The sequence below is a fragment of the Gossypium raimondii genome, chromosome 11, assembly GCF_025698545.1.
Source record: "Gossypium raimondii isolate GPD5lz chromosome 11, ASM2569854v1, whole genome shotgun sequence".
Taxonomy (NCBI): domain Eukaryota; kingdom Viridiplantae; phylum Streptophyta; class Magnoliopsida; order Malvales; family Malvaceae; genus Gossypium; species Gossypium raimondii.
Window position 1 is genome coordinate 57,533,611 of NC_068575.1, and position 27,781 is coordinate 57,561,391.

Consider the following 27,781-nt stretch of genomic DNA (forward strand, 5'->3'; position numbering starts at 1 on the left):
TATTATATATATATATGCATATATAATTTACATTGAATTATGTTTACTTTATATCTATTATTGTTTTCATATTATAATAATTATTAATTGTGAGTTTTCTTTTAAATGTATATATATATTAAAATCTTTTTATATACATAATTTATATTAAACTATTTTGATTGTACATACATACGTACATAATCTATTTTTAGTTTCGTATTATTATATAGATATTTTATCTCTTTCAAATATTTTAACATCTTTAATTTATTTCAACTCATTTCAATATTGTTAATTTATTTAAATTTATTTTAATATTTTAATTTATATATTATATTTATTTCTTAAATTATATTTAAATTTGTATATTTCGTTAGTGTTTATATAAAATTGCTTGATTTTAGATAGTTTCCTCTTATTAGTCAATGTGGGTATTTACATGAGATTATTGTTGCTATGTGTATTACTTGCTTATATATAACTTCCGCTCATTTGATTAATGTGTGATTTATTTACAAGTTATCCTTTTGCGTTGCATATTGTCATTTAATCACCTTACTTTTTTTCATTCAAGGATTTATAAAATAAGGCAATACTCGGTATCTTAGATTTTCAAAGAGAATTGTGCCTTAACTTACTGGGCTTCAATTTTTCTCGTTGAATTTAAGTACCCGGGTATCATTTTTTTCAATCCAAACGTAAAAATTTCAAATCAAAGCTTATCTCGAGAATTCGAAATGTTATATCCTAACTCACTGGTTCTGACATTTTGTTATCTCGAGACGAGATTTTTGATAAAAGCAAATTCGTGTGTTGTCATAGGAACTTCAAAGAATCGTGCCCTAACTTACGGGGTTTCGATTTCTTCATTGAAGCAAGATGGCTAAATTTTTTCGTTTTCAAAATAATAAATTTCAATAAAGATTTTAAAAGGGGAATCGCACTTTAACCTTTTTCGACATTCGACCTCAAGGCGTTAAATAATCAATTAGGTACCAATTTTGGGCATTACTAGGGTGCTAACCCTTCCTCATATGTAATTGACTCCCGAACTCATTTTTCTGAAATTCGTAGACCAAAATCGTTTTCAAGGTTATCCGATCACACTTCAATAAAAGATCGGTGGTGACTCTAATTTTTATTTTTAAATCGATGACCAAATTTTTTTTCAAGAAATGGTTTCGACCGCTTGGCGACTCCGCTGGGGACTGGTTAGAGAGTCGAGCCGTAAATTGATTAATTTTTGTGTTTTGGTCGAAAAATCAAATTTTGTTTTAAGATTCATGATTTCCCCTTTGCATTCATTGGTTTTCATCATGCTATGATTGCTTAATTGGTCTAAGCCCGTTAGTTTATTTGCATTTTGCATTTCATGATCAATTTTACCCCTCTAAGTGGGAGTGAGAAACTAGTCCTTCGTGAGGTTTTCACCTCCGTGCAGGATAGTGAATCGCTTTCGGGATACATCCGTACCATGTATTCGTGAAATTTTCATCTCTGTGTAGCCATAGGAAAATGTATTCCTCTGAACCGAACTCGATTCGCATGAGCCTATAACGGGTGAGGATCGAGGAATCTGCTGGTTTGGGTACTTTTGCCCTAGAAGCCAAACCTCATATAGTGAACCTTAGGAACTTGCCATAGGTAGAACTACTCCAAACCCCTAGTGGTTACCCGAATAGGTACTCTATTTTTTCTTGATTGCTTTTGTTTTGTACTGACTTGTTTCGTTTTGTTTTTACTTTGATTGCATTGCATTTGCATCTTAGAAAAAAGGTGTTGATTCAAGTTTGATTACTAAATTAAAGAGCTTGTCTTGGAATACGAATTTCTTGATAAAGTGGAAGATAATACAGTTGCTCGAATATATTCCAAGAAACACAACAAAGGGTGATAAAGGAGTACATGTCTTTACTTCGTGGCCCAAGGATTTAAGCTAGTTATTCAAGAGCTGTCGACATTTCAACTTCCTTAAAGAAGCTGATAAGTATTATGAGGATGGGCAGACGATAGATTGCAACCAAGATTAAGCAAAAATGAGCTAGTAGTGGTATTCATTGGAAATTTGCGAGATTTATCTTAAGCATCCGGATGAAGAAAGAGATCATTGTTTCTTGGAGTATGAAGGCGATGCCGTACAAGCATCTGTTTTATGTAAAGAAGTTTGTTTTCTAGTGAAGTTTTCTAAATAAAATTGAATCAGAATCAATGTCTTATTATGCATTTATTTCATGCATTTGCATTACATGACATCATATGCATTAAAATTCATTAAAAGAGCCTAATTGAGTAAAATTATTTTAGTTAATTTGGAAAACCAACAACCTTACGGCACCCAAGCAAAGACTAGAGAAATAGACCAAATGTTGGAGAAATTAGAGCAAATGTGAATACAGATGCATGAGCAATTGACCAAATTTCAACAAGATATGATGGATCAGTTGTTGGAATTCCAAAGAAATATAATATGCCAGTTAACCCAATTATCGGTTAGAGGGTTAGAAAGAGAAAAGAGCCCAGTGGTCCACTTTGGGGATGATAATGAGGACCCTACATATCCTCTAGGCTTCACCCTAACAAATACCCAAGCACAACCAAATGCAAATCCACAAAGGGTAATTGTTAACATCCGACCCCAATATCAGACCAGCACGTCGACACCAGCGAATTTCTAGACTGGCTCAAGTTCTAGCCCGATGGGCAATTTAACTAATCCTGTTGTCATTAATGATCTCGCAAAAACAGAATAGGCGAGGGTGGAGTTCCCAAAATAATTTGAAGATCGTTACAAACGGAAAGGGTGAGAGTGGAACTCCCAAATCAATACTTTAAAGGCCTCAAGGAAAAGGAAAAATGAGGTGAATAATACGAGTGGGTATAACAAGAGTTATTCAAAGTTGATTACCGCAAGCCAGCTAAAGACGGTTACTACTAGCTATCAGAGCCCTTTAAAGCGAGAATCTTCCATGAAGACAAATACAGAAGGGCCTCAGCTCACGCCTATACCGATGTCATATAGCGAGCTATATCAAAGCCTATTTAATGCACATGTGGTGTCCCCGTTCTATTTGAAACCAATGTTGCCCCCATTTCCTAAATGGTATAATACAAATGCTCGGTGTGAATACCATACAGGAATTGCGGGGTATTCGATAGAAAATTACACCGCATTCAAAAAGATAGTTGAAAGACTCATTAATATAGGCGTTGCCAAATTTGATCCGCTACCCAATCATGATTGATAATGGAGTGAATGCAATGTATGAAGAAGTGTTGGGAAATGTTCATATCAATGCCATATATGAAGACACAATTTAAAAGGGTCCTTGTAGATATTCACCCTTATCAACTTGGAGATGTTCTAAATAATGGGACTGCGGAGGAAATTCCTGTAATTTTTAGAGCTTACTCAGAGTAATATTAAGAACACTCTTATTGCTTTTAGCCTAGAAGTGATAAGAACACCTTTGTGAAATATGCTCATGTCTGAATGTTATTACTTTAATAAAATACATCATTGTGATTATTTTGAGCCAATATTTTCATTCCTTACGAATAATTCTAGATTCTTTCATTCTTTTAGATTTTCTTCCAAATCATTCATTCATTCATTCATAATCATACTATACAATAACTATTCATAAATTCATACATTCTTTGTATATTCTTTTGTACCTATAATAGGTCCCTAGATATCAATGTCATGAGTGACACTGCTACAGATTTAGAATCTCTTTTTGAGCAAGACATGTGTTTAGAGGGATCTCATGACTTTGAAGATGACATAGATCGTGGCCTATCTCCGGACTTGTTGAGGATGGTAGAACATGAAGAGAAACAAATTTTACCTCCTGAGGAGATAATGGAGATTGTGACCTTAATGGAACGTGCATAACTGGAGAAACAAAGTAAGACTTTGTTGAGTTACCTTAAGGGTTCAAAGATGTCTTCGCATGGTCATACCAGGACATACTCGGGTTAAGCACTGATATTGTAATCTGAGCAATAGCACGACGTCAAAAAATTTGCAGTATGTTCAAGATTAACATCATGAACGATGCAGTTAGAATTCTTTGCCGGGGCAATGCCTTCTTTTTAGCTCATCATAGTTTTGCCCGTTGAAGTCAAGTTATCATTTCTCCGTATCTTTGTTGGATTTCATCCTAATTGAAGAGGAATATCTAAATTTTTTTGTCATAATTAAATTTCGCCCCAAAATGCTCTATGAGAGAAACCTGATACCAAAGAAGATTTTTTGCATACAAAATTAAAGTGGAAGATTTTATGTGTAAGACTTTATCTGGAATAACATTGATTCTGATCGAAAGGCATGTCCAGGACTTGCCTAATCCTATAAGTGCAGATTCAATCCAAAAGAAAAAAAGAACAAAAGAAGAACAAAAAACAAAAAAAAGAAACAAAAACCTCTACTAGGGCAATGCCTTTCTCTTTAGCTTATCACGGTTTTTCCTTTGAAGTTGAAATTTTTTCTCTCCGGGTATTGGCTGAGCTGAAGTAGGATGAAGATCCAATCTTGATACGATCAGTTGAACCTAATTGAAGGAAAAAGACTAAAAGTTATTCGTCACGGTCAGATGTACCAAAAATGGATGATGCGAGCTTACAACAAAAAGGTTCGTTCCAGAGAATTCCACGAGGGAGACCTGGTATTGAAAAAGATCCTTCCTCTACAAAAGGATTTTAGAGAAAAATGCGTGCCAAATTAGGAAGGTCCTTATGTTGTAAAGAAGACCTTTTCCGGAGGAGCACTAATCTTGAGTGATATGGATAGTAAAAAACTTGTCTAATCCTATAAACTCAGATTCAGTCAAGAAATACTTCGCTTAAAGAAGGAGAGGACCAAGGTAAAAACCCGCAAATGGCACTTTGAGTCGTAAAAAAAATAAATGAAATGAAAAAATGAAAAAGAATAATGAAAAATGGAAAAAGTAAAAATGGAGAGGCTAAGGTGAAAACCCGCAAAATGCGCCTTAGACCAAAGGGGATTTGAGTTGAAAACCCGAAAATAACGGCTCAAATTTTGATCAGAATATGGCAGGAAGTGATCAGAATAACTCAGATTTTGATCAGAATGGGGCATATAGTGGTCTTGATATACCTGAATTAGCAGGAAAGGGTATGCAACATCTTGGGACATCAACAGAGTACTGTAGATCTCCTAAACACAAGTCAAACTTAGAATGGTCTTCAGCAAGTTTGTACAGAGAAATTCAAGCTGCGATATCTAGGGCACCTGGTTTTCATACTATTTATATTGAATTGCTTGTTCTTGGAATACTTCATTCTTTTTCAAGATATGTGTTCCCAATCCATTCTTCTTTTATTTCTACTGTCATTGATATTCTATTCATTTCGAGCCATGCTCCCAAATCAATTCTATTTTTATCATTTTTATGACATTTTGCAAGTAAGTTGCATTGGAATAATGATTAATGGACCAATAAAACTTTCACAAAGGAAGTTTTGCATATTACTCTAAAAGTTTCTAGATAATACAGTAACCTAAAACAGGACTATTGTTTAGAACGCACCAAGTTTAAAGGTTGGAAATCTGAGAAGGAAGAGTCTAAATTAGGACTTTCTTTTTTGGATTTTGTTGTCAAAAACATTGATTGAACAAAATGACAAGATGATAGGTTGGTGGCAAGGATTAGATGAACAAGCAAGCAATAATCACCAAACAATAAAAATGGATTTCCTTGGAGAAGAGAATCCTTCATTTGTGCATAGGCATTTGGTATGACACCCTGAAATTGGTATAAAATACCAAAGAGTTTCACATTCTGTATCATTGAATTGCGATAGGAGAGGATTGAGAAAATGCCAGATTTTTCTACCCTTGGGTTACAGCGGGAGAAAGATGGTACAAATTTTGCATCCCAGTAGATTGAACTTTGAAGTTTACAGTGGGGGCAATCTGATCAAGTGTTTCTTTGGAGATGCCAGCCTAGAAGAAGACGTAGCACATCAGTGATAAAATCTTAATAAACTTTGAGTAATGACAACCTAAGCGAGATCATCCTCGAAAAAATAATATTCTACATTCATTCAAATGTCATTCATACACGTCTAGTTAGGAGCATTTGATTCATCCTGATCATGACATCCTAATCACTAGGCATAATTAGGTTCATAAATTGAATTATACAGGTCATGTTCCCTAGAGAACAAGCCGGTGAGACCTCAGCCTTATCTCCCTGAGTAGCAGTGGAGTAGGTTGAAAATAGCAGATCTTGTCTTCCTGTATTGGCAGCGAAGTAGATCGAAGATACCAACCTTGTCTCCCTGAGTAGCAGTGGAGTAGGTTGAAAATAGCAGATCTTGCCTTCCTGTACTGACAGCAAAGCAGATCGAAGACACCAGTCTTATCACCTTAACGTTACAAATTAAAGCTAAAGATAGCGAATCTTGTGTCCCTGGCGTTGCAGCGGAGCAGATTAAAGCTGAGGGCAGTGAATCTTATCTCCTTGGTGTTAAAACTTGGATTAGCTGAAGTGGAGCGGATTAAAGCTATGGGCAACGAATCCTATCTCTTTGGCATTACAGTTAAACAAATTGAAGCTACAACGGCGAATCTTACTTCCCTGGCGGTGTAGTGGAACAGATTGAAGCTACGACGGCGAATCTTGTTTCCCTGACATTGCAGTTAAATAGATTGAAGCTACAACGGCGAATCTTACTTCCTTGGCGGTGTAGTAGAACAGATTGAAGCTACGAAGATGAATCTTGTTTCTCCGACATTGCAGTTAAATAGATTGAAGTCACAACGGTGAATCTTACTTTCCTGGCGGTGCAGTGGAATAGATTGAAGCTACGACGGCGAATCTTGTTTCCCTAACATTGCAGTTAAACAGATTGAAGAAACCAATCCTATCTCCCTGATGTTGCAGTGGAGCAGATTAAAATCACAGATTTTATCTCTATGAATTACAGTAGAGCAAATATTATCAAACTTTAATGGAACAAGTTGAAGCTACAAATCTTATCTCCTTTAAGTTGCAGAGGAGCTGACTGAAGATAGCAAATGTTCCCCCGAAGAATTACAAACCCTATTTCTCTAAATGTTATGGTGGAGATTGAAGCACCAGTTCCTATACCTCCGAAGATGCAGTAGGAAGGAATGAGGCTATTTGAAGAAGAAGAAGAGCACCAAGGTCCAGCACGACCGGACAAAATTGGCCATTTTAAAGTCTTTGCTTCGTTCCTGTTACACGTCAACAAGCAAAGAGGGGCAGATGTAAAGCCCAATTTTTGCCCGGGCCCATACATAAATAAATAAAACTAAATACCAAATTCAATTAAAACCAAATTTTAAAAGTCTAAATTACATTAACCCAAAATTGCAAACCCAATGACCCAGTACAAATGGCCCAAATACTTAGCCCAAACAGCAGAAACCCTAGCCCAATAGGCCCATAACATGTTTTCCGCAAAGGAGGAAGAAACCTTAGGGCGTGCCGCACGGCTCCCTCGCACGCCTCCGCGAACATCGCAGCACGTCGCCCTCACACCATGCACGATCTTCCAGCAACAAACCACAAACCGCAGGCACGTTAGCATAATAGAAAGATGACAAAGTGATAAAAGGGTTTTTCTTTTTTGTAAAAGGGAGGCAGATTGAATCAAAAAGGAAGAAAGAAATTAGTGTAAACAAAAATACAAAGATCTGAGAAAATAAAAAGCAAAAAGAATTTGAAGGTGATTTGGTTTTTTTCTTTCCTCTTCGAGTTTTCTTCTCCGGTTTTTATCCATGTTTCTTTTTTTTAAAAAGAAAAAATAATAAAAAGGAAAAAGCGCTTTACCTGGTGCCGAGCGCCGGTCGTGGTGGCTTCACGGTGGGCATGACGGCGGCGGTGTGGAGGTGCTAAGGTCAAAACCCTAGCAGAGAAAACCCCCTCCCCTCTGCTTTGTTTTCTGAAAATGAAATAAAAATGTTTTTTAAGGAAATTTTGGTTTTAATAATATAAGCAAAACGGAGCCATTTGGTGATGGTAGGATCTGCGCATTGACCCGACCCGCAAGCAGGGTCTGCACGTTCTTGCCCTAAATGGGAAATTTGCGCAATTGGTCCCCCTGTTTTTCACAGTATGTTTAAATCAAAATTTTTATTTCTTTTAAATTTTGTTAAATGTTTTATTTTTGTTTCAATTCGATCTGTACTAAACACAGCGTTCAGGAAGACGCGATTAATTTTCCTTTTGGTCCTCCACTGTTATTCGCGTGTTCCATTTGGTCCATTTCCGTTTTATTTACTTTATATTTTCCCCTTAAATTGTTGTTTTAATTGCAAATTAGTCCTTTCTTTCTATTAGTTTTAATTAAATTAATTGGTTTAATATTAATCTACTTTTTTTTTATATAATCTACTATTTTATATATATGCATATATAATTTACATTGAATTATGTTTACTTTATATCTATTATTGTTTTCATATTATAATAATTATTAATTGTGAGTTTTCTTTTAAATGTATATATATATTAAAATCTTTTTATATACATAATTTATATTAAACTATTTTGATTGTACATACATACGTACATAATCTATTGTTAGTTTCAGTATTATTATATAGATATTTTATCTCTTTCAAATATTTTAACATCTTTAACTTATTTCAACTCATTTCAATATTGTTAATTTATTTAAATTTATTTTAATATTTTAATTTATATATTATATTTATTTCTTAAATTATATTTAAATTTGTATATTTCGTTAGTGTTTATATAAAATTACTTGATTTTAGTTAGTTTTCTCTTATCAGCCAATGTGGGTATTTACATGAGATTATTGTTGCTATGTGTATTACTTGCTTGTATATAACTTCCGCTCATTTGATTAATGTGTGATTTATTTACAAGTTATCCTTTTGCGTTGCATATTGTCATTTAATCACCTTACTTTTTTTCATTCAAGGATTTATAAAATAAGGCAATACTCGGTATCTTAGATTTTCAAAGAGAATTGTGCCCTAACTTACTGGGCTTCAATTTTCCTCGTTGAATTTAAGTACCCGGGTATCATTTTTTTCAATCCAAACGTAAAAATTTCAAATCAAAGCTTATCTCGAGAATTCGAAATGTTATATCCTAACTCACTGGGCCTAACATTTTGTTATCTTGAGACGAGATTTTTGATAAAAGCAAATTCGTGTGTTGTCATAGGAACTTCAAAGAATCATGCCCTAACTTACGGGGTTTTGATTTCTTCATTGAAGCAAGATGGCTAAATTTTTTAGTTTTCAAAATAATAAATTTCAATAAAGATTTTAAAAGGGGAATCGCACTTTAACCTTTTTCGACATTCAACCTCAAGACGTTAAATAATCAATTAGGTACTAATTTTGGGCATTAAGAGGGTGCTAACCCTTCCTCGTATGTAATTGACTCACGAACTCATTTTTCTGAAATTCGTAGACCAAAATCGTTTTCAAGGTGATCCGATCACACTTCAATAAAAGATCGGTGGCGACTCCAATTTTCATTTTTAAGTCGATGACCAAATTTTTGTTTTTAAAAAATAGTTTCGACAATATATTATCAAATAATATATCAAATGATGGGGTTGTAAAGTTGAATGCGAGGTGAGTTGTTGTTGGAGGGGTAGTGTACAAATAAGATGGTCAATGAATCGCTGGATATAATCGGTATTTGGGTTTATGCTCAGTCTTTGATGCTGAACTGTAGGGAATTGTAGATGGCTTAACATTTGTTTAAAAGGAGGGATATAAGAAGATTTTCATTCACACAAACAATTTGGAGGTAATCAAAATTTTTCAAGGCATCCATATGATTGAGTTAACTTCGATCTTGGTTAGAAGAATCCATTTACAAGTTATAGAACAATGGGAAATCAAGCATATAAACCAAAAGAGAAATCAAATTGCAGATAGTCTTGCAAAAATAGCTTGAAAGAGAAATTCAACTCTTCAAGTATTTCCAAAAATTCCATAAAAGATGGTAGTGATTACTAGAATTTCAAATTTTTTTTATGACTGTTTAATATGAGTTGTTTGTCTTTTCACCAAAAAAAAAAATCAAATGTAACATAAAACTAAATCTAAATCGTATTCGAGATTAAACTTAAAATAATTCAAACTTGAAACAACTTGACATGAACAGCTTGATTGCCACCTCTAATTAACTATATAGTTTTTCAAAAATAAATATTAAATCATATTTGAATGAAAATTATATTAGGGAGAGATGATAGATCATTTAATTGACGATGAGGTAATTTTATTATATTTATAATTTAAATTTAAATTTTATTTACTCTTTTAATAATTTAAATTAACCAAAATTTAAGAATAGAATTTATATTATTTGTTTTCGAAAATTGGAATTTTCATTCGTTTGAATATAATTTAATTGTAATTTGTATAGGAATTTAAATTTGTTTAATACATATTATTTTCTGTATAACACAGTTACATGATATAATCTCAATAGCTATTTCACTTAGGAATAGAAAGTATTATTTTATTAATATCAAAATTATGCATCAATTTTAATTTATCTAATGTGCAAATTGATACATGAAGTTTGATTTTGTGCAATTATATACATTGCACTTTAATTTTGATTCAAATGTACACATAAAACTTTGATTTTGATCAACATTTAATGAAATGAATACATCAATTTATTTTTATATATATTAGATAAATATAATTATTTGTGTATGTAATATACAAACGTAAAATGATAGTATATCGATAATTATGTTAGTTATTTATGAAGACTGAATCAAATTAACATGTTGTATAAAATCGTACAAAATCAAAATTACATTGCACATTGAACTTAAGTTCTTATGTAATTTTGGTATCTATCCATAATTTAAACTATTGAAATTTATAGATAAATAATATCATATTATAAAATATTTAATTATTTTTTATTAGATGAATTAAAAATAATTAATCATGTATTTTTTTTATATAATCACAAATATGTTGAAAGGTAAATTCGCAATCCATTCAATAAATAGAACGATACGATTTAGAGAAAAAATAGCAAACACTCATCATAGATGGTTAAGGACAAGCGCCACCAACACAATAAAGGCTTTAGCCTCAGCATTAATAGAACATTATGACACGTTGACAATTGGCTTTATCACAACTGAAGCACGACATATCTGGAGTGATTGCAAACACTTAATATGATAAGGAAATCAACCCCGAATGGTTCAAAGTGACGAACAAAAATTGAGCATTCGCCAAACTAGAGAGGACGATAACAAAATCATCCCTAAAATCACTTGTAAAACTAAGATTACATGCATAAGTAAAACTAAAAAACGTGCTACAAGAGCATACAAAAACTTCTAAAACTGAAGACTTATTAAACAATAGAAAAACAAACAAATATATATATATATAACTTAAGACAACACCGGTTGAAATTGACACTTGAAATCATTTATTATTTTAAAATACTCTCAAAACAGAAATAGGTTAAGAAGTTGACGAAGAGCCACCCGCTTTCCAAGAAAAACTACTGGTGGCCGGTGGAATTTTAACGAATGACAGGACCGTCGTCTGTCCATCACAACTTGTGACGACAATAAAGATACCCGCAAAATAAATTTACAAACTTAAAATAGATAAGACGTGTTGTGACTGAGAAGAAGGAAGAAAGAAAAGGTTGATGGGAAAGGAAAAAGGAGGACGATAGCTAACTCAAAGATAAAAAGCAAACGTGTTAAAGAAAAAAAAAGATAATTTTTAGAGTTTTTTCAGTTCATTAAAAGTGTATATTTCATTTGGAAATTTAAAAATAAAAAGGTAAAAGGAATTGTGGTGAATCAGGAAATAGTAATTTCATTTGGAAAACAAGAAAAGTGGTGTGATGCGGGGCTAGTAGAGGGTAAATTTATTGAGTGGAACAAATAATTTGATATTTATATATATATATATATATTGAAAGGATCCTAAGCTAGAATTTTAAAAAAGAAATCATGAACACCTCAAAATTAATCACAAAAGATCCGGGGATGGTAACAAAAGACAGTGGAGCTGTTTAAGAAGAAACCCAGCCAAAAGAAAATGCGCGCTCTAAAACCAGCAGGTAACCAAGTGGCGCAAGTTTTATTCAAACCAACAACCTTTATACACCTTAACCACATAATTAAGCTCCTAAAAGTTTCAGCTGATACAAACAACTTAATATTAGCCAAAATACTCCATTCCCTTTTACTAGTAACCAATCAAACCTCCACTCGATCTAACAGATACCCATTAAACTCCTTAATCAATGTCTACGCCAAAAGTAACCAAATTTCGGTTGCCCAGAAACTGTTCGATAGAATGCCTGAGAGAAACTTGGTTTCTTGGTGTTCCCTCATGGCAGGATATTTGCAAACCGGGTTTTCATTGCAAGTGTTAAAGTTGTTCAAAGATATGACTTTGGTGGATAGTTTGAGGCCTAATGAGTATATTTTCGCGGTTGTTTTTTCAGCTTGTTCTGACGGTGGGAAGGCTTTAGAGGGTAGACAGTGTCACGGTTATGTGGTCAAGTCCGGGTTGGTTTTTCATCAATATGTTAAGAATGCATTGATAAATATGTATTCAAAGTTTTCTGATGTTAAAGGAGCTATGAGGGTTTTTAGTTTAGTGCCTGGTTATGATGTTTATTCATATAATTTAGTTCTAAATGGACTCGTGCAACAAGGGTTCTCGAATGAAGCAATTCAAGTTTTGGAAAGGCTGATGGGAGAGAGTGTAGAGTGGGATAGTGTAACTTATGTTACTGTCTTTGGACTTTGTGCTTGTCTTAAGGATTTAAAGTTGGGCTTGCAAGTGCATTGTAGGATTTTGACAAGTGATGTGGAGTTGGATGTTTTTGTTAATAGTGCAATCATTAATATGTATGGGAAATGCGGCAAGGTTATCAATGCCAGGAAAACTTTTGATTGTCTCCAAGTTAAAAATGTAGTTGTATGGACTGGAATCATGGCTGCATACTTTCAAAATGGATGCTTTGAGGAAGCACTAAATCTGTTTTCTGAGATGAAAATTGGTGATGTTTCACCTAATGGGTTTACTTTTGCGGTTATGTTAAACTCTACTGCAGGATTGTCCGCACTAAGACATGGAAACGTACTATATGGAGAAATTGTAAAGTCAGGTTTTAAGGACCATGTTATCGTTGGAAATGCTTTGATCAACATGTATGCGAAGTGTGGTGACATTGAAGCAGCAAGTAAAGTTTTTTTAGATATGATGTATCGAGACTGCATTACTTGGAATGCCATGATATGCGGGTATTCTCATCATGGGCTAGGAAAGGAGGCTATGGCTTTGTTTAATGACTTGTTGGCTGCAGGAGAATGTCCTAACTATGTTACCTTTGTGGGGGTTCTTTCTGCTTGTAGCCATCTTGGTCTAGTAAAAGAAGGTTTATACTACTTGAACCAATTCATGAGACAGGTTGGAGTAGAACCCGGGTTGGAGCACTACACCTGTGTTGTTGGGCTGCTGAGCAAGGCTGGACTTCTTGATGAGGCTGAGAAACTTTTGAGGTCTATACCAGTAGAATTGGATGTCATTGCTTGGCGTACATTGCTCAGTGCCTGTCATGTACATCGGAATTATGGTTTTGGGAGGCGTATAGCAGAATTTGTGTTAGAGATGGACCCTAATGATGTGGGAACATATACACTATTATCTAATATTTATGCAAAGGCAAAGAGGTGGGATGGAGTAGTGAAGATCCGAAAATTGATGAGAGAGAGAAATATCAAGAAAGAACCTGGTGTAAGCTGGATAGAGATAAGAAATGTTACCCATGTTTTTGTTTCGGATGACTGTCAACACCCAGAGTCAACTCAAATTTATGAGAAAGTAAAAGAACTTTTAGCCAGGATTAAGCCACTGGGATATATACCAGATGTTACTGCAGTGTTGCATGATGTGGAGGAAGAGCAGAAGGAAGACTATCTTAGTTATCACAGCGAGAAACTGGCCATTGCATATGGACTCATGCATGCTCCCTTAGAGGCACCTATTCGTGTGTTTAAAAACCTTAGAATGTGTGAAGATTGCCACTCAGCTGCAAAACTTATTTCTAAGCTCACAAACAGTATGATCATCGTGAGAGATGCAAATCGCTTCCACAGTTTTCAAAATGGATGCTGTTCATGTGCAGATTACTGGTAATAGATTCACTGACCATTACTCTTGGATGGATGGAGAACAAAATTTGTATGTCCTATAGCTTACAGGACAAAGACTCCACTCCTATCTCCAAGACAGCCAGGGATCGTTGACTCTCATTCTTTTTACCTGGATCCCTGTAAGTATCTCAATGGATGATCTTAAAACTGTTTTAGAGCATGCCTTTATTATAATTTATAATTAACTAACTTATGAATAGATTTATTTTCTTTAGGTCATTGATTCCAATGTCAGGCTTTATATCCAGTTAACTAATGCGCCAGTCCTACCTGTGCGGTTATATCTTTAAGGCCATGGTCCTCTTAGCTGACGTTCAAGTACATGTATGAGTCCAAGAATCAACAATTATTCCCATATTTCAGGAACTAGAGATCGAAAAGCGGCCTTTTACCATATGCCAAACTAAGTGAGATGCAAAGTGTTCCTTCCTCTGACGGATTTCAATTCTTGCTTCTGGAAACAAATTTATTCTCTAAACTTTTTAGAACCTTCATCTGTTGGCTTCCTTTTCATTGTCACTTATAGTTGCTTTCTGTAGAAAGAATGAGTTCAGAGGTTTTTTTTTTTTTTTTTTTTTTGGTATATACTCATTACTCAACATCTTTCTACTTTTCATTTTTTAAAGTATTCATGTTTGATAAATATTTACATATGATATAAGTATAGAATTTTTCAAGTACTCTTCAAATACATGAGATTTTGATTCGGGATATTTGTTTCACTTGTCAGTCTAAAAATTCATAAGCACAATTGAAACCAAAAGAAATGAAAACTGAAAAAAATCAAATAAACCACATAGCAAGAAATGTAAGTAAAATAATCAGTGTATCTGAATATTATTATACTGATTCAGCAAAAACTGTGCTCCATGAATTTTACAAATTCCTGAAAATCTATTCTTCCATCTCTATTTTCATCGAAGTTTTCGATCATTTTGTTGCAATTATCCACTTTTAAACCTTCCTTCAAACCCAAAATACAGAGAACTCTCTGCAGCTCTTGTGCATCAATAAACCCATCTCTGTTCACATCAAAGACATCAAAAGCCTCCTTCAACTCTTTCAAGCTTGGCTCTTCTTCCTCAAACAGCCTGGAAAGCTCATCAGAACCATAGGATTCCTGTAGCTCCTCACTTTCTAGGCTGCAAAAAATTCCCAGATTTCCCATAAACTTCTCCACATCTTTTCTGCAAACTATCGCACAATCTTCCTTATTATTATTAAATGAAGCCTCTTTGCTTAGGCACTCATAATTCTGGGTTTTCTCCCGACTTGAGGATGATGTCTTTGAGCTGCCATGTTTGGATTGTGGGAAAGACCAATAATATCTGGAGATGAAACTCCTAAACCTGTCATGACATGTCAAGCTAAGAAACAACAAGATCATACTGATATCAATCAATGGAAAAAGGGTATAGTTTGAGTTTAGTGATGATGTCTCCATTATGTAAGAGTAAGACCAAAAAACTAAAACTATTTTGATTTACAAATATGTAAAAGAAAGAGTAAAAAGAATGAATGAATTTTGATGAAATGGTGAGGTTGGGAACGGGGTATTTGAAGGCACAGAGATGTTAGACCTGGTCAAGTTTTCAAAGGGCGGTTAAGAGAAGGGGAAGTTGCCTATGGTGCAACCAAGAGACCACCTAGGAAACTTGGTATGGGGTTCGGCCTTGGCTACCTTTTTGTCGTGTCTTTTATTTTACATGGAATGTGTGTCGTTTCTTGCTTGGAACCTGCAGCCGGCTATGTTGTTGGAAAAGGGCTTTGTGAATGGACTTTTTGTTTGTTTACTTAGGATAATCAAATTTCTTGGAAGTGATTATGAAATATTGTAGGCGGTTTATTACTTTTTCCCTTTTCCACTACCAATTGACTTGTTCTGGGATTATTATTTTACAGTGAAATCATATTAACAATTTTTTTAAAAATTTTAAAATTGATACCTAGGAACCATGTCAACGCCCCTTTCCTGGCCCTTCATTGGGGCTGTTTACTCTAATTTTAAAATTTTATGAAATTTCTAATTTAACTGTGTTCAAAAGACAATAGTAAGATATTTGAATCACGGTTCACACAATAGTGTGCAAAGAACTCTAAAGAAAAATTTATGATATTTTTAGTAAAGTAGTCAAGTAGAAAGAGAGAGAGGTGTTTTCTCAAGAATAGAGAAGGGGCCTTGGCACGTTTATGGCACAAGTCTCATTATGGTCGACCACTTGAGAAGCATGGTAGCCTTCTAAATAGGCAATGATGGGATGGAGATCTGATAGATGAGGCTCCACGTGTGAGCCATGTAAGAGAAAACTCTCAACACCTATCCTTATGAAGTTGATCAAAGGAGTTTCCATGTGTTACGCATGTGAGTTCTCAAAGTTTTACCCTGGCAAAGTGTTGCTCTTGACGAGATCAAGGTGCTTGAGGTTGTTGTAAGTCGACATTGTGGTGGAAAAGCCTAGATGGCGAGGCATCTAGAACAATTGCCTCCCCCTCGAGTTGAGGTGAGGTTATAAAGTGACATTCCAACGTGTAAAAGTGGTAGCACATATGCCCATTAATACCATTTAAGGCTTGGATTTAAACCCTACGTCCGATGACAAATGGACACCAGTTTTGATTCAACAAGATATAAAACTTCGACTCAATTCGAAGACAAGATAAAAAACTATCGATTCTAAATGTAGATACTTCAAAGATTTTTTGGAATGTTTCCTCGACAAATTTATAAATCTATTGATGGATAAAATCGAATCGGAAAGAAATAAAAATTTTAACATGATGATTAGAGGAAAATGTAATATGCAAAATAAAGTATTTGCTTGCGCTGTTGGTATATGCAAATATTGACTCCGAGCGAGTAATAAGAAATAAATAAAAGAAGTTAGGCCGTGGAGTGAAAGTGGGAGATAATTTTATAACCTATTCTTCCAACCTTTTTGGTCTCATGGATCGTCTATAAATATTTAGAAGATAATTTAAAATATTGTACTACTGTTAGTTTCTTTTCATTTATATTATTTAAATTTTAAGTGATATAATCGTATGTTTTAAATTCCAATCTTCACATCCTTTATTTCTCTTTTCAAGTCCAAAGTTATATGGTAACACTAAATTTCAAAGCAGTCTTTCATTGCCAAACTGTAGTTATATAAAATTGTCTGTTCAATATTTGAGGAATAAAATTTATACTAAAAATATGAATTTAAACCAAAAAATTATGTCGCTTCAGTTTCCTTCAAGTGAGATCTATTTTCTAATGCTTTTATGTAATTTATTTACATAAAATTGAATATATGATAACATAATATAAACATCAAATATATATTATAACTGTTTAAATTTTTAAAATATATAATTGTTAAATATTATATAAAAGAATTCATTCAGTAATTATTTATGAAAATTTTAGTTAAACCATTAAATTTTAATGCTAAAATTAATCACTAAATGAACTTATATATATATATATATAAATAAATTTTAAAGTTTACATTTTATCTAAACTTGGCTGGACCGAGGAATGACTCATAGTTAAACTATCTTTGTGATGTCAATGGTTGTTCAACAGTGACATCTCTTAGACAGAATTCAAACCAATCAGGAGTAATAATTGCAATTACAAGTCAATAGATTATTGGGTTCTTGCAATCAAGCACACATAACATTTACTGTAATAAAAGACCAAGGTGTCATTTTCATGTAACATAGAACATACATTGTCTAATCCTAAGTTGTAAAACCATCTCAATGGTTTGCTTCTGCAATACATTCAAACATACATAATAAAGGCTAAGGTTGTGGTTGGGGAGGAGGGCCGAATATGTAACTACTTCTGGGGTTCGTATTGGGCCCTGGCTCTTTATAATCCATGATTTCAATCATCTCCTTTTGTAACAGCTCAATTTTCAGTAGTGTCAGAATAATGATTTAAGATCACTAAATTTGATGAAAAAGTTAGAAAAATTTATTAATTAATAATTATAAGTTAAGTGTGATTTTAGAAATATTTTAGAATTAGTGAATTTTGTGATTTAAAAGAAATTATTAGGTAATTGGGTCAAAAATGAGGTATCGAGACTTAGATATTATAAACTAAGTCGTAAATATTTTTATAAATATTTACGGAGTGTCATTAAGGTAGTATTAAAGTTTCGTTAAGAAATTTTAATGTTCGATGGTTAATTGATTAAAAGGACTAAATTGCAACAGGGTAAAAGTTTAATTATAGATTAAAGAAAAGTTAAAAGGACTAAATAGGTAAATATGCCAAGTCCCATAAATGAGGCGGCATATGCATGATAAAATGTGAGATTTTTTAAAGTAAATTATTATTTTATTATATTGTAAATTATATTTATTATATTATATTATTATATTTTAAATAAATAAAATTGTTGACAAATGTATGGTGCATATGATGACATGTGGAAAAATGAAGTACATATATTAGTAATGATTACATATTTACTTATTATTTAAGTAAGTAATATTATATTATTATTTTATTGTTATTATATTAAACTAATTAAATAAAAGAAATAAAAGATAGAAAAGAGAAATGGAAACAGAATAGGCAAACGAAAACAGGGGAGAAAGGAAAGAAAAGAAAAGGGAAGGAAAGGAAGAAAATTTGGGATTTTAAGATTCCAAACTCAATTGGTAAGTTAAATTAAGTCATTTTCTTATAATTTTTGAGTTTTGGTATCCTAGAACAAAGTATTATTGGATTTATGTTGAAATTTTGGAAGTTATTATATTTCTAGACATTGATTATGTTGAATAAATGAAAGGATTAAGGGTTAAATTGATTAAATTTCAAGTTAGAAGTTAGTAAAAGGTTGATTTGTAAAATAAATTATAGGCTTTGAATTAATAGGGACTAAATTGAGAGAATTTCGAAATTATGGATTTATGGTGAAAATGAAGAGTTAAAGTGAATTTATAGTAAGAATTAAGAGAGAATATGGAGTTAGATTGGAAAAATAAAATTAGTATTGATAAGGGATTAAATTAGAATTTAGGTGAAGTTTAGGCATAAATGGAAATATTTTAATGAAATTGTGTATTAATGATTTTTAATTGTTTAATTACGTAGCTAATGTCGTGCAAGAGTCATTGTCCGAGAAAGGAAAGGGGAAGGTGAACAAGGAGTGACTCGAGAAAATTTACGGTTAGTATTACCATAATTCGAATTTAATTATTAATTGTTAAAATTTAAATTAATATACATGATAAGCAAATTGAGGTAAGAATCATGATTGAATTAAATGAAAAATACATATTGGTATTGAATTTATTAATAGTAATTATTGTTGAATTTTAAATAATATGTTTAGTAAATAAAAATAAGGTGAATATCGATATTGAATTAAATGATATTGAATTGTATTCGAATTGAATGAAATTAAAATGAAGTATGAATAGGTATGAGCATTTGATGGTATCTTGATTGAAAGGTGAAAATGTATTGAATTAAATTGTGATTAAATTGGAATTGAAAGTATGAGAAAGTGATTGAATTGAAATGTGATTCGAATACCCTATTAACTTATCGGACTAGATTGGATACAAATGGCATGCCATAGGATTTGTGATGTGATGAGGAGATTTGTAGCTCGGCCGAGAAGATGATTATGTTATTATATGCTTCGGTTTATCCGAAGAGGCATTTAATGCCTTATTGGTGTGTTTGGGAGGATACGATATATCGGTGTGTTATGGAGGGTTTATATTTATTTCAGGTGTGTTTTGGTTGGATATTCTGGTGTGTTTGGGAGGATATGATATATCGGTGTGTTATGGAGGGTTTATATTTATTTCAGGTGTGTTTTGGTTGGATATTCTGGTGTGTTTGGGTGGAATCCAGTGTCTGTCGAGTCCGAGTCAAGTTAATAGAGGCAAATGAAATAAATTACTGATAAAACTAATCTCGAATGATATAGTATATGTGAAAAGTGAAATTTGAAATAAAGAAATAAGAATGATATTTATATATATAAATAATTGATAATATTAAAAGATTTAATTGTTTATTAGTAGTGATAATTGTAATGAAATGTATGAACCATGGGTTCAAGAAATAGATAATGATATAGTTCATGAACTGGTTTTGGTAGTATGAGATAATGTAAAAATCTAAGTGAAGAAAAGCAAATTAAAATAGCTATTGTTGAGAAATGAGAAGTGAAAATAAAATAATTTGAAATAGTGAAATAATATGTGATTTTAATTGAATACAAGTTATTGAAATTTATTTATGGATTTAATGTATCAATTGAGTGTTAAAAGATTATAAGTGTAAAATTGATTATAACTGAACGAATCGAATTAAAATTAGTTATTATTATTACTGTTGTTGAAACAAGTTGATTTAATGTATTAAATGTTTATTGAAAGATTAATGGTATAAATTGAATTAAGAAATAGTGTATGAGTTAATTTGAATACAAATTTTATAAAATTAGTTATTATTATTATTGAAACATGTTGGTCTAAATGTTTAATTTGATTATTAAAAGATTGAAAAGTATAAATTGAATATAAATAGAAATGATAATGAATGAGTTGATAAATTGATTGAATTTGTATGAATTGGAATGAATTATTAGAATGAGATGTCGAAAAATCCAATAGAATTGAGATAGTGAAATAAGGTATGAATACAACTAAATACAAGATTTGAAATATTGCTTCTTGTTATTAATTATTAGGTTGATTTAAAGTACGAGAAAATGTATTGAATAATTGTAGACATAAATTTAAATGTATATAATTTATCGATTAATGTTATTAATTTGAATTATGGTAATACCACTGAGTATTTCTATACTCAGCGTGCGGTTGTCTCCGAGCGCAGGTTAGTAAAAAGTCAGTGTCCGGTCCAGCATCCAGAGCAATCCCGAACTCAGAGAAATTTTAGTGTTGTACCTTTGTTTGATAATGTGGCATGTACCTAGGTGATGTATAGGTTAAGAATAAAAGTTTTGTTATTACGGTTGTAGAATGATGTTTAAATTGGTTATAAGTATGAAATGAAACTAATATGACATATTTGATACAAGTATGCTATATCTGTTATTTAATTGTGAATTAGTTATAAGTTTCCGATATGTCTGGTAATGCTCCATAACCTTGTTCCGGTGACGGTTTGAGGTTAGGGGGTGTTACACCCTTCCTCTCTCTGCAAATTCCTGCTTCCCATACATTTATAAAAATAGACAAGAAAAAGAAAACCCAATTTTAGCTCCTGAAATTGAAAATAAAAGACTAGGTAAAATCAAAGGAAATAGATTGAACATTGTATTCTCGAAACTCAACATGATTCTCTATCCATTTCCCACTCAATCCTAAGCATCGAAAAACAAAACAAAGTGTAAATATAGATAAGAAGAGCAAGAAAACAAAGAAGCAGCAGCAAACATGAAATAAAAACAAAGTAATACCTTGAGAGAAGGAGAGAATGAAAAGCATTGAAAGAAGTAGTAGTTTGAGAAACCAAGAACCACCCATTATTCCTTTACAGTCCTGAGGTATGGCTACTTCCCAGATTTTATAAACACGCTGTTGAATGACTGCTTCTACGAAGCTGCTAAGCTTCTTCAGATCCAATGAAATCAAGGCCTTTAAATGCTTTTTATTGTCAGACACGGTGTAATTCATTTACTTTCCAAATCTATATTAATGTAAAAAAAAAAAAAGAGTGTGTTTCGGCCATTCGGGCTCCCATTTGTTCCACAAAGACATTGAAATGAGATTTCCTTTTCAAATTTTAGTTTGCTATGTTGGATTAAATGCGATGAGAAGTTGTTAAATTGATTAGCTATGATACGTAGATGATAGTAAAAAACAACTCATTGGTATGTATGAATAAAGTGTAATCTAGTTTTACTTCCATGAGATCTTAAATTACATAATATAATATAAATTATCAGGTGTGTTTAGTTTGCACACGTGAAAACCCCACATGTGACGTCCAATAGAAGTGGCACATTCTCCCATTCAATTTTAAATTTAATCTTTAAGTTAAAACTTATGAACAGGAGTTAAAATGTGGCAGCCCAATTCGGGCTTTACAAAACTTAACCATCTTTTTTATCTGATACTAAATCTGCATTTAGATCGTACTATGATATATTAAGATCTTTAGATTTGTTTAATATTCAAATTTATTAAATTAATTGTTAAATATAAAATTTCAAATCAAATAAGATTTAATATGTTATAAGACATCGAATTCGAGTTTATATATAAATATTTGAACATTCCGTAATCTTAGATATGCTTATGGGCCTATTCAAGTTGAGTTTAGGCCAAACCTATGCATAGTTATCAAAGTTCAATCTAGCTCCAAATATGAGTTTTAAATTTTGATCAATTTTTATTTAAAAACATAATCGTTTTTTAATTAATATTTATTAATTATATGTGTACTTATTTTATTAAAATTTTCAACATATAAAACTTAACTTACTTTTTAATATTTGCATTATAATGTAATATATTTTATTTTTCTTGTAAATTAATTACCTAATAAACAAAAATAATATATTATAAATTTGAAAATAGATCAAGTCAGGTCAAATCAAGTTTAGGTCGAGTCCATGCATGGTATAAATGTCACATGTAGTGACAAGTTCGGCTTGATCTAAAATATTTGCTTCAAATTTTAAGTCTGCTCAGATTCTTTTTCCTTTTATTGACTTTTAAATATATACAACTTAACATATATATTTTTAAAATATTTGCATTGTAGATTTGTAGTATAATATATTTAGTTTTTCTTATGATAAAAATCAAATATTATACATAACATAAATGAAAAATATTATAAATTTGAAAATAGATTAAGTCCATCCATATTTTTCCATCAAGTCCACTTTTAAGGTTTAGTATTTTTGCTTAAAATCTTTTTAAATTTTGACTTCAGTAGTCATGTTGATGTTTGAATAAGTTTATATACAGACACTACATACATTAAAATCAAAGCACTTTCGAACAATACCTAAGATTATATGCATATGGAAATTATCTAAATTTGAAAAGCTATTATTATTAAGTTAGGTTTCATCCCACTAATTCAGGGATGGATAGGTAGACAAGTGGGGCATGTGGAAACCTTTGCTTAAGAAGCGTGATAGAAACTCAGAGACTTTTAGTCCCAGGATAAGGAAGAAAAAGAAAAGACTTAAAACCATTAGGAGTACAGGAAGGTTGATCAATTAAAAGCAGAAAATTCAATAAGTTAAAACATAGAAAAGGACTAGGAAGGTAGGTGCTGAGTATCAGATGAAAAATAAGCATGGTTCATTTTCTAAAGGTTGGAAAACTTTTCCAGTTTAGATAGGTCTGGTCCAATTTGGGCTTTTGTAGAAAATATATCATAGAAGTGAAAAAGTAGCGGACATTTTCATCTATCCAAATAATTTAACAAGTATACTCAATTGAATAGAAATTGGGTTCTGTCAGAGTGTTCATAAGCAAAATATATGTTAATTTTATAGATTTGCATGAAGATCATGAGTCCTGTTACAGTAACTTTCCTAATGTTGGTGTTCTTAGAATCTTTTAAACTAAGTTTTTGCGGCAGAAACCACAACGTGACTTGTATTCAAAGCGAAAGGCAAGCTCTTTTGAGGTTCAAGCAGCATCTCAAAGATCCTTCAAATCGACTATCCAGTTGGACCAAAAATGGAGATTGTTGCAGATGGGATGGAATTATATGCAGCAATGTGAGTGGCCATGTTATTGAGCTCCACCTTGGAAGTTCCCGCGGTACCAGAAAGTTGGGAGGTAAGTTGAATCCAGCTCTGCTAGATTTGAACCATTTAACTTACTTGGACCTAAGCGACAATGATTTCAGACAAACTGAAATTCCAACCTGGTTTTGGAACATGTCTTCCAATCTGTCCTACTTCAACATCTCTCGAAATCAGTTCCAAGGCAACATTCCTGATCTACTCACAATGACTCAACCTTCTGTCTTGATAGATCTCAGTTGTAATAACTTTACAGGTTCACTTCCTCTTCTCTCCTCCAACGTGACCGCCATAGATTTTTCTTTCAATTCCCTGTCAGGATCAATGTCGCATTTCTTGTGCCACAAGCTGAATGAGCCAATGAAATTGGAAATTCTAAATCTCGGTCATAATCTCCTATCAGGTAAAATACCTGAATGCTGGAAGAAGTGGTCAAGATTAGTAGGGATCAAACTTTGTGACAACAATTTTAGTGGCAAGATTCCAGGGTCCATGGGAGCTTTAACTTTGCTTCAATCTTTACACGTTCGAAACAACTCTGTTGTTGGTGAAATACCCTCATCTTTAAGACATTGCGGTGAATTGGTTACTGTTGATTTTGGTTATAATCAACTCTCTGGAGATATTCCAGGGTGGATGGGAGAGAGGTTACCAAAGTTGATAATCTTAAGCCTTCACTCAAACAAGTTTACAGGTACCCTACCTGAAGAACTTTGTGCCCTATCCTATCTGCAAATCCTAGACCTTGCCCACAACAATTTGGTAAGTGAGATACCCAGCTGTATCAACAATCTCAGTGCTATGAACTCGGGAAATAATTCAGATGACAAAATATTTTATAGAACCTCAAAAGGAAGCTTTTTTGAGGATATTTTAGTTGTGATGAAAGGAAGGGTTGTGAACTATGACACTACTCTTAAATTGGTTAAAACAATGGACCTTTCAGACAATAACTTATCTGGTGAAATCCCTGAGGAGGTGACAAGTCTTGCAGGCCTGCAATCATTGAATTTCTCACATAGTCATTTAGTTGGAAGGATCCCTTATAACATAGGAGCAATGACATCATTGGAATGTTTTGATTTGTCAACAAACAATCTTTCTGGTGAAATCCCTCTAACAATCTCAGACCTCTCTTTCTTGAGTCACCTCAACTTGTCCTACAACAAGTTTACTGGAAAAATCCCCACAGGAACTCAGCTGCAAAGCTTGAATGCTGACAGCTTTTATGGCACCAAGCTTTTTGGGCCACCACTAAGTGAGAGTTCCACTGATGTGAGGTTCGGCACCGGCGGTGTACCGAAAAATCGAGAGGATCAACACCAAGTTGACTGGTTCTTTCTAACCGTAGAATTGGGATTTTTGTCAGGCTTCTTTGGTACAGTGTTCTTATTAATGTTGTGCAAGTCAGGGAGATTAGTACATTTTCAATATGTGGATGAGACAGGGCATAGCTTAGGTCGCATTATTAGAAAATATATTGTAAAGTAGTAATAGAACGTATAACTAGTTCTGATTGGTCAACATTTTGAGAATTTACTTTATATGTGACCTTCAGAGATTGTTGAAAGTTTTGGAGTGAACAGAACCAAGAATTTGTACTCTGGAATTGTCTGTGTTCCTTTTTTTTTTGCTTAGCGGCTTGTTGCCATCGGTCGTACTTGTTTTCCCTTCATTCATATTTTCATTCATTCTATTTTCAAAGAAAAGGGCACAAATGTTAGCCACGGCCACCTCTATGTGACGTAATAAAAATATAAAATTATAAAAACATGGAACTTGAATGAATGAGGAACTATTGCAGTATGTGGGGAATTAAGTAGTTCTTTGTAGGGAGAATTTATCAACAACGTATTTGCAAACTAAGGGCTTGTAGAGAATTCCCCCAACAAACAGCAATTAATGTTTCATATCTGCTATCAGAAATTGAAGGACTCTTTCAAAAACTTTCCTGTTTCGTGAAGACCAGATACCAACTTCAGACCTCTCACAACAAAAGCTTAAAAAGTTATTTAAAGTCGGATGGTGTCATTGAGCAATTCAGAAGAAAACTTGGTTAGATATGAAACTTTCAATAATAAGCTCCTTCATTTCTTGGTTGGCTATTCTAAATCGATTACAGTAGACTATATGTTGGGGTTGTCAGGTTGATGCTGCGTGTTTATTATGTTGATTGTTCATATTGGAATCAGTTATGGAAGATCATTATGCAGGCTTGTTGGTTTGAGATTGCACATAGCTCTTGCAGGAAAGGAATAGAAGGCTTGATGGGCGATCACCAAGTCCGGTTCAGTCTTTGTTTCATCAAATTAAGGGGTCTATTCGAGATAGATTTGTATTGTTGTAAGCTTACTATGAATATGCCTATGCGCTTGCTAAGAGCATTTGTAGCTTCCTGGTTATGCTTCTTTTCTTTGAATGAATTAACATGTTGACTTATCCACAAAAGAAAGATCCCAGCATTTTGTCCTGAAGGCATTCATCCCACACTCATGTCGGATTGAACCGTAGAAATTGCATGCTACTGATGGGTGCATGTGCGACATTGATTTGTTATTATCAATAGTGTGTAACTTGTAACCAAAAAATATTTTTAAAAAATTAATCGATTTAAGTAAAATTTGAGTGCCATGTATATATATATATTATTTCAGAACAACCTGTTAATACTATAAATCAGTGGGATTCCAAAGCCCTGGCCCCACCATGTACCTATGGACCTATAGTTAGGCTCTCTTTTTATGTCGATGGTTTTTCAACAGTGACATTTCTTAGACAAAAACAGACCAGAACTAAAAATTGCGGTTACAGAGTTCAATGGATAATTCGGTTATTGTCACTCGTATTCCCTTACAATCAATAACTCCAGCATACTTACATACATACATAACATTAGGAGTAATAAAAAAAAAAGGTGCCATTTTCATGTAACAGAGAAAGGGTTGTGGTTCTGCAATTCATTCAAACATACATAATTAAGGCAATAAAAGAACCAAGTAAAACAGAGCTAGGGTTGTGGTTGGGGAGGAGGGCCAAATATGTAACTAGTTCTGGGGTTCGTATTTGGCCCTGGCTCTTTATAATCCATGATTTCCATCATCTCCCTTGCTTTCTCTGCAAATTCCTGCTTCCCATACATTTATAAAAAAAGAAAAAGAAAACCCAATTTTAGCTCCTAAGATTGAAAATAAAAGACGAGATAAAATCAAAGGAAATAGAGAAAAATCAACCTCCAATTGAACACTGTAATCTTGAAATTCAACATTATTCTCCATCCATTTCCTACCCAATCCTAACCCATTGAGAAACAAAACAAAGTGTAAATATAGATAAGAAGAGCAAGAAAACAAAGAAGCAGCAGCAAACATGAAATAAAAACAAAGTAATACCTTGAGAGAAGGAGAGAATGAAAAGCATTGAAAGAAGTAGTAGTTTGAGAAACCAAGAACCACCCATTATTTCTTTAACAGTCCTGAGGAATGGCTACTTCCCAGATTTTATAAACACGCTGTTGAATGACTGCTTCTACGAAGCTGCTAAGCTTCTTCAGATCCAATGAAATTAAGGACTTTAAAAAACTTACATTTATCTCCACATAGATTATAGACCGAGCGAGTTTTAATAAAGTCTAGAATTTAATGTAATCTTTTTTATAAATACTTGTTGATTTTAATGAACTGAACTTTGATTAGGAGTGTACATCAAGTTCAAGTTCCACATTAGAATATTCAACATGTTACTCTGAGTAAAAAATATTTTTACAAATGGCCTCATTGAAAGATTCCCACTGGAGGAATTAGTTTAATTTTTTATGGTAGGTTTCTTTTGTTTCACAA

At 32.9% G+C, this 27,781-nt stretch overlaps 3 protein-coding genes and 1 long non-coding RNA gene across 5 annotated transcripts; 3 read left to right on the forward strand and 1 right to left on the reverse strand.

Moving 5' to 3' along the window:
* The first annotated feature begins 11,829 nt into the window (after positions 1-11,829).
* On the forward strand, positions 11,830-14,740 carry LOC105802473 (pentatricopeptide repeat-containing protein At5g39680). Of its 2 annotated transcripts, none has more exons than XM_012634132.2 (2): positions 11,830-14,309; positions 14,391-14,740. In XM_012634132.2, exon 1 carries the CDS (start codon positions 12,062-12,064, stop codon positions 14,171-14,173), a length of 2,112 nt encoding a protein of 703 aa, XP_012489586.1. In that variant the 5' UTR covers positions 11,830-12,061; the 3' UTR covers positions 14,174-14,309; positions 14,391-14,740. The 2 variants fall into 2 exon arrangements, with proteins under 2 accessions (XP_012489586.1, XP_012489585.1); XM_012634131.2 differs by having other exon boundaries at positions 14,406-14,740.
* A 259-nt stretch (positions 14,741-14,999) lies between these two features.
* On the reverse strand, positions 15,000-15,725 carry LOC105802475 (probable calcium-binding protein CML46). Its single transcript, XM_012634135.2, has one exon. The coding sequence runs from the start codon at positions 15,632-15,634 to the stop codon at positions 15,041-15,043; it is 594 nt and encodes a 197-aa protein (XP_012489589.1). The 5' UTR covers positions 15,635-15,725; the 3' UTR covers positions 15,000-15,040.
* Positions 15,726-18,739: 3,014 nt separating this feature from the next.
* Positions 18,740-21,250, forward strand: LOC128034890 (uncharacterized). Its single transcript, XR_008190988.1, has 3 exons — positions 18,740-18,849; positions 19,286-19,360; positions 21,047-21,250. It is a non-coding gene; the product is annotated as an uncharacterized LOC128034890 (long non-coding RNA).
* A 2,455-nt stretch (positions 21,251-23,705) lies between these two features.
* Positions 23,706-25,436, forward strand: LOC105802474 (receptor-like protein EIX2). Its single transcript, XM_012634133.2, has one exon. The coding sequence runs from the start codon at positions 23,706-23,708 to the stop codon at positions 25,434-25,436; it is 1,731 nt and encodes a 576-aa protein (XP_012489587.2).
* The last annotated feature ends 2,345 nt before the right edge of the window (positions 25,437-27,781 follow it).

Bases quoted from the DNA above. Each gene is read 5' to 3' on its own strand.
- LOC105802474 (XM_012634133.2), top strand. From the start codon at position 23,706: ATGAGTCCTGTTACAGTAACTTTCCTAATGTTGGTGTTCTTAGAATCT.
- LOC105802475 (XM_012634135.2), bottom strand. From the start codon at position 15,634: ATGGAGACATCATCACTAAACTCAAACTATACCCTTTTTCCATTGATT.
- LOC105802473 (XM_012634132.2), top strand. From the start codon at position 12,062: ATGCGCGCTCTAAAACCAGCAGGTAACCAAGTGGCGCAAGTTTTATTC.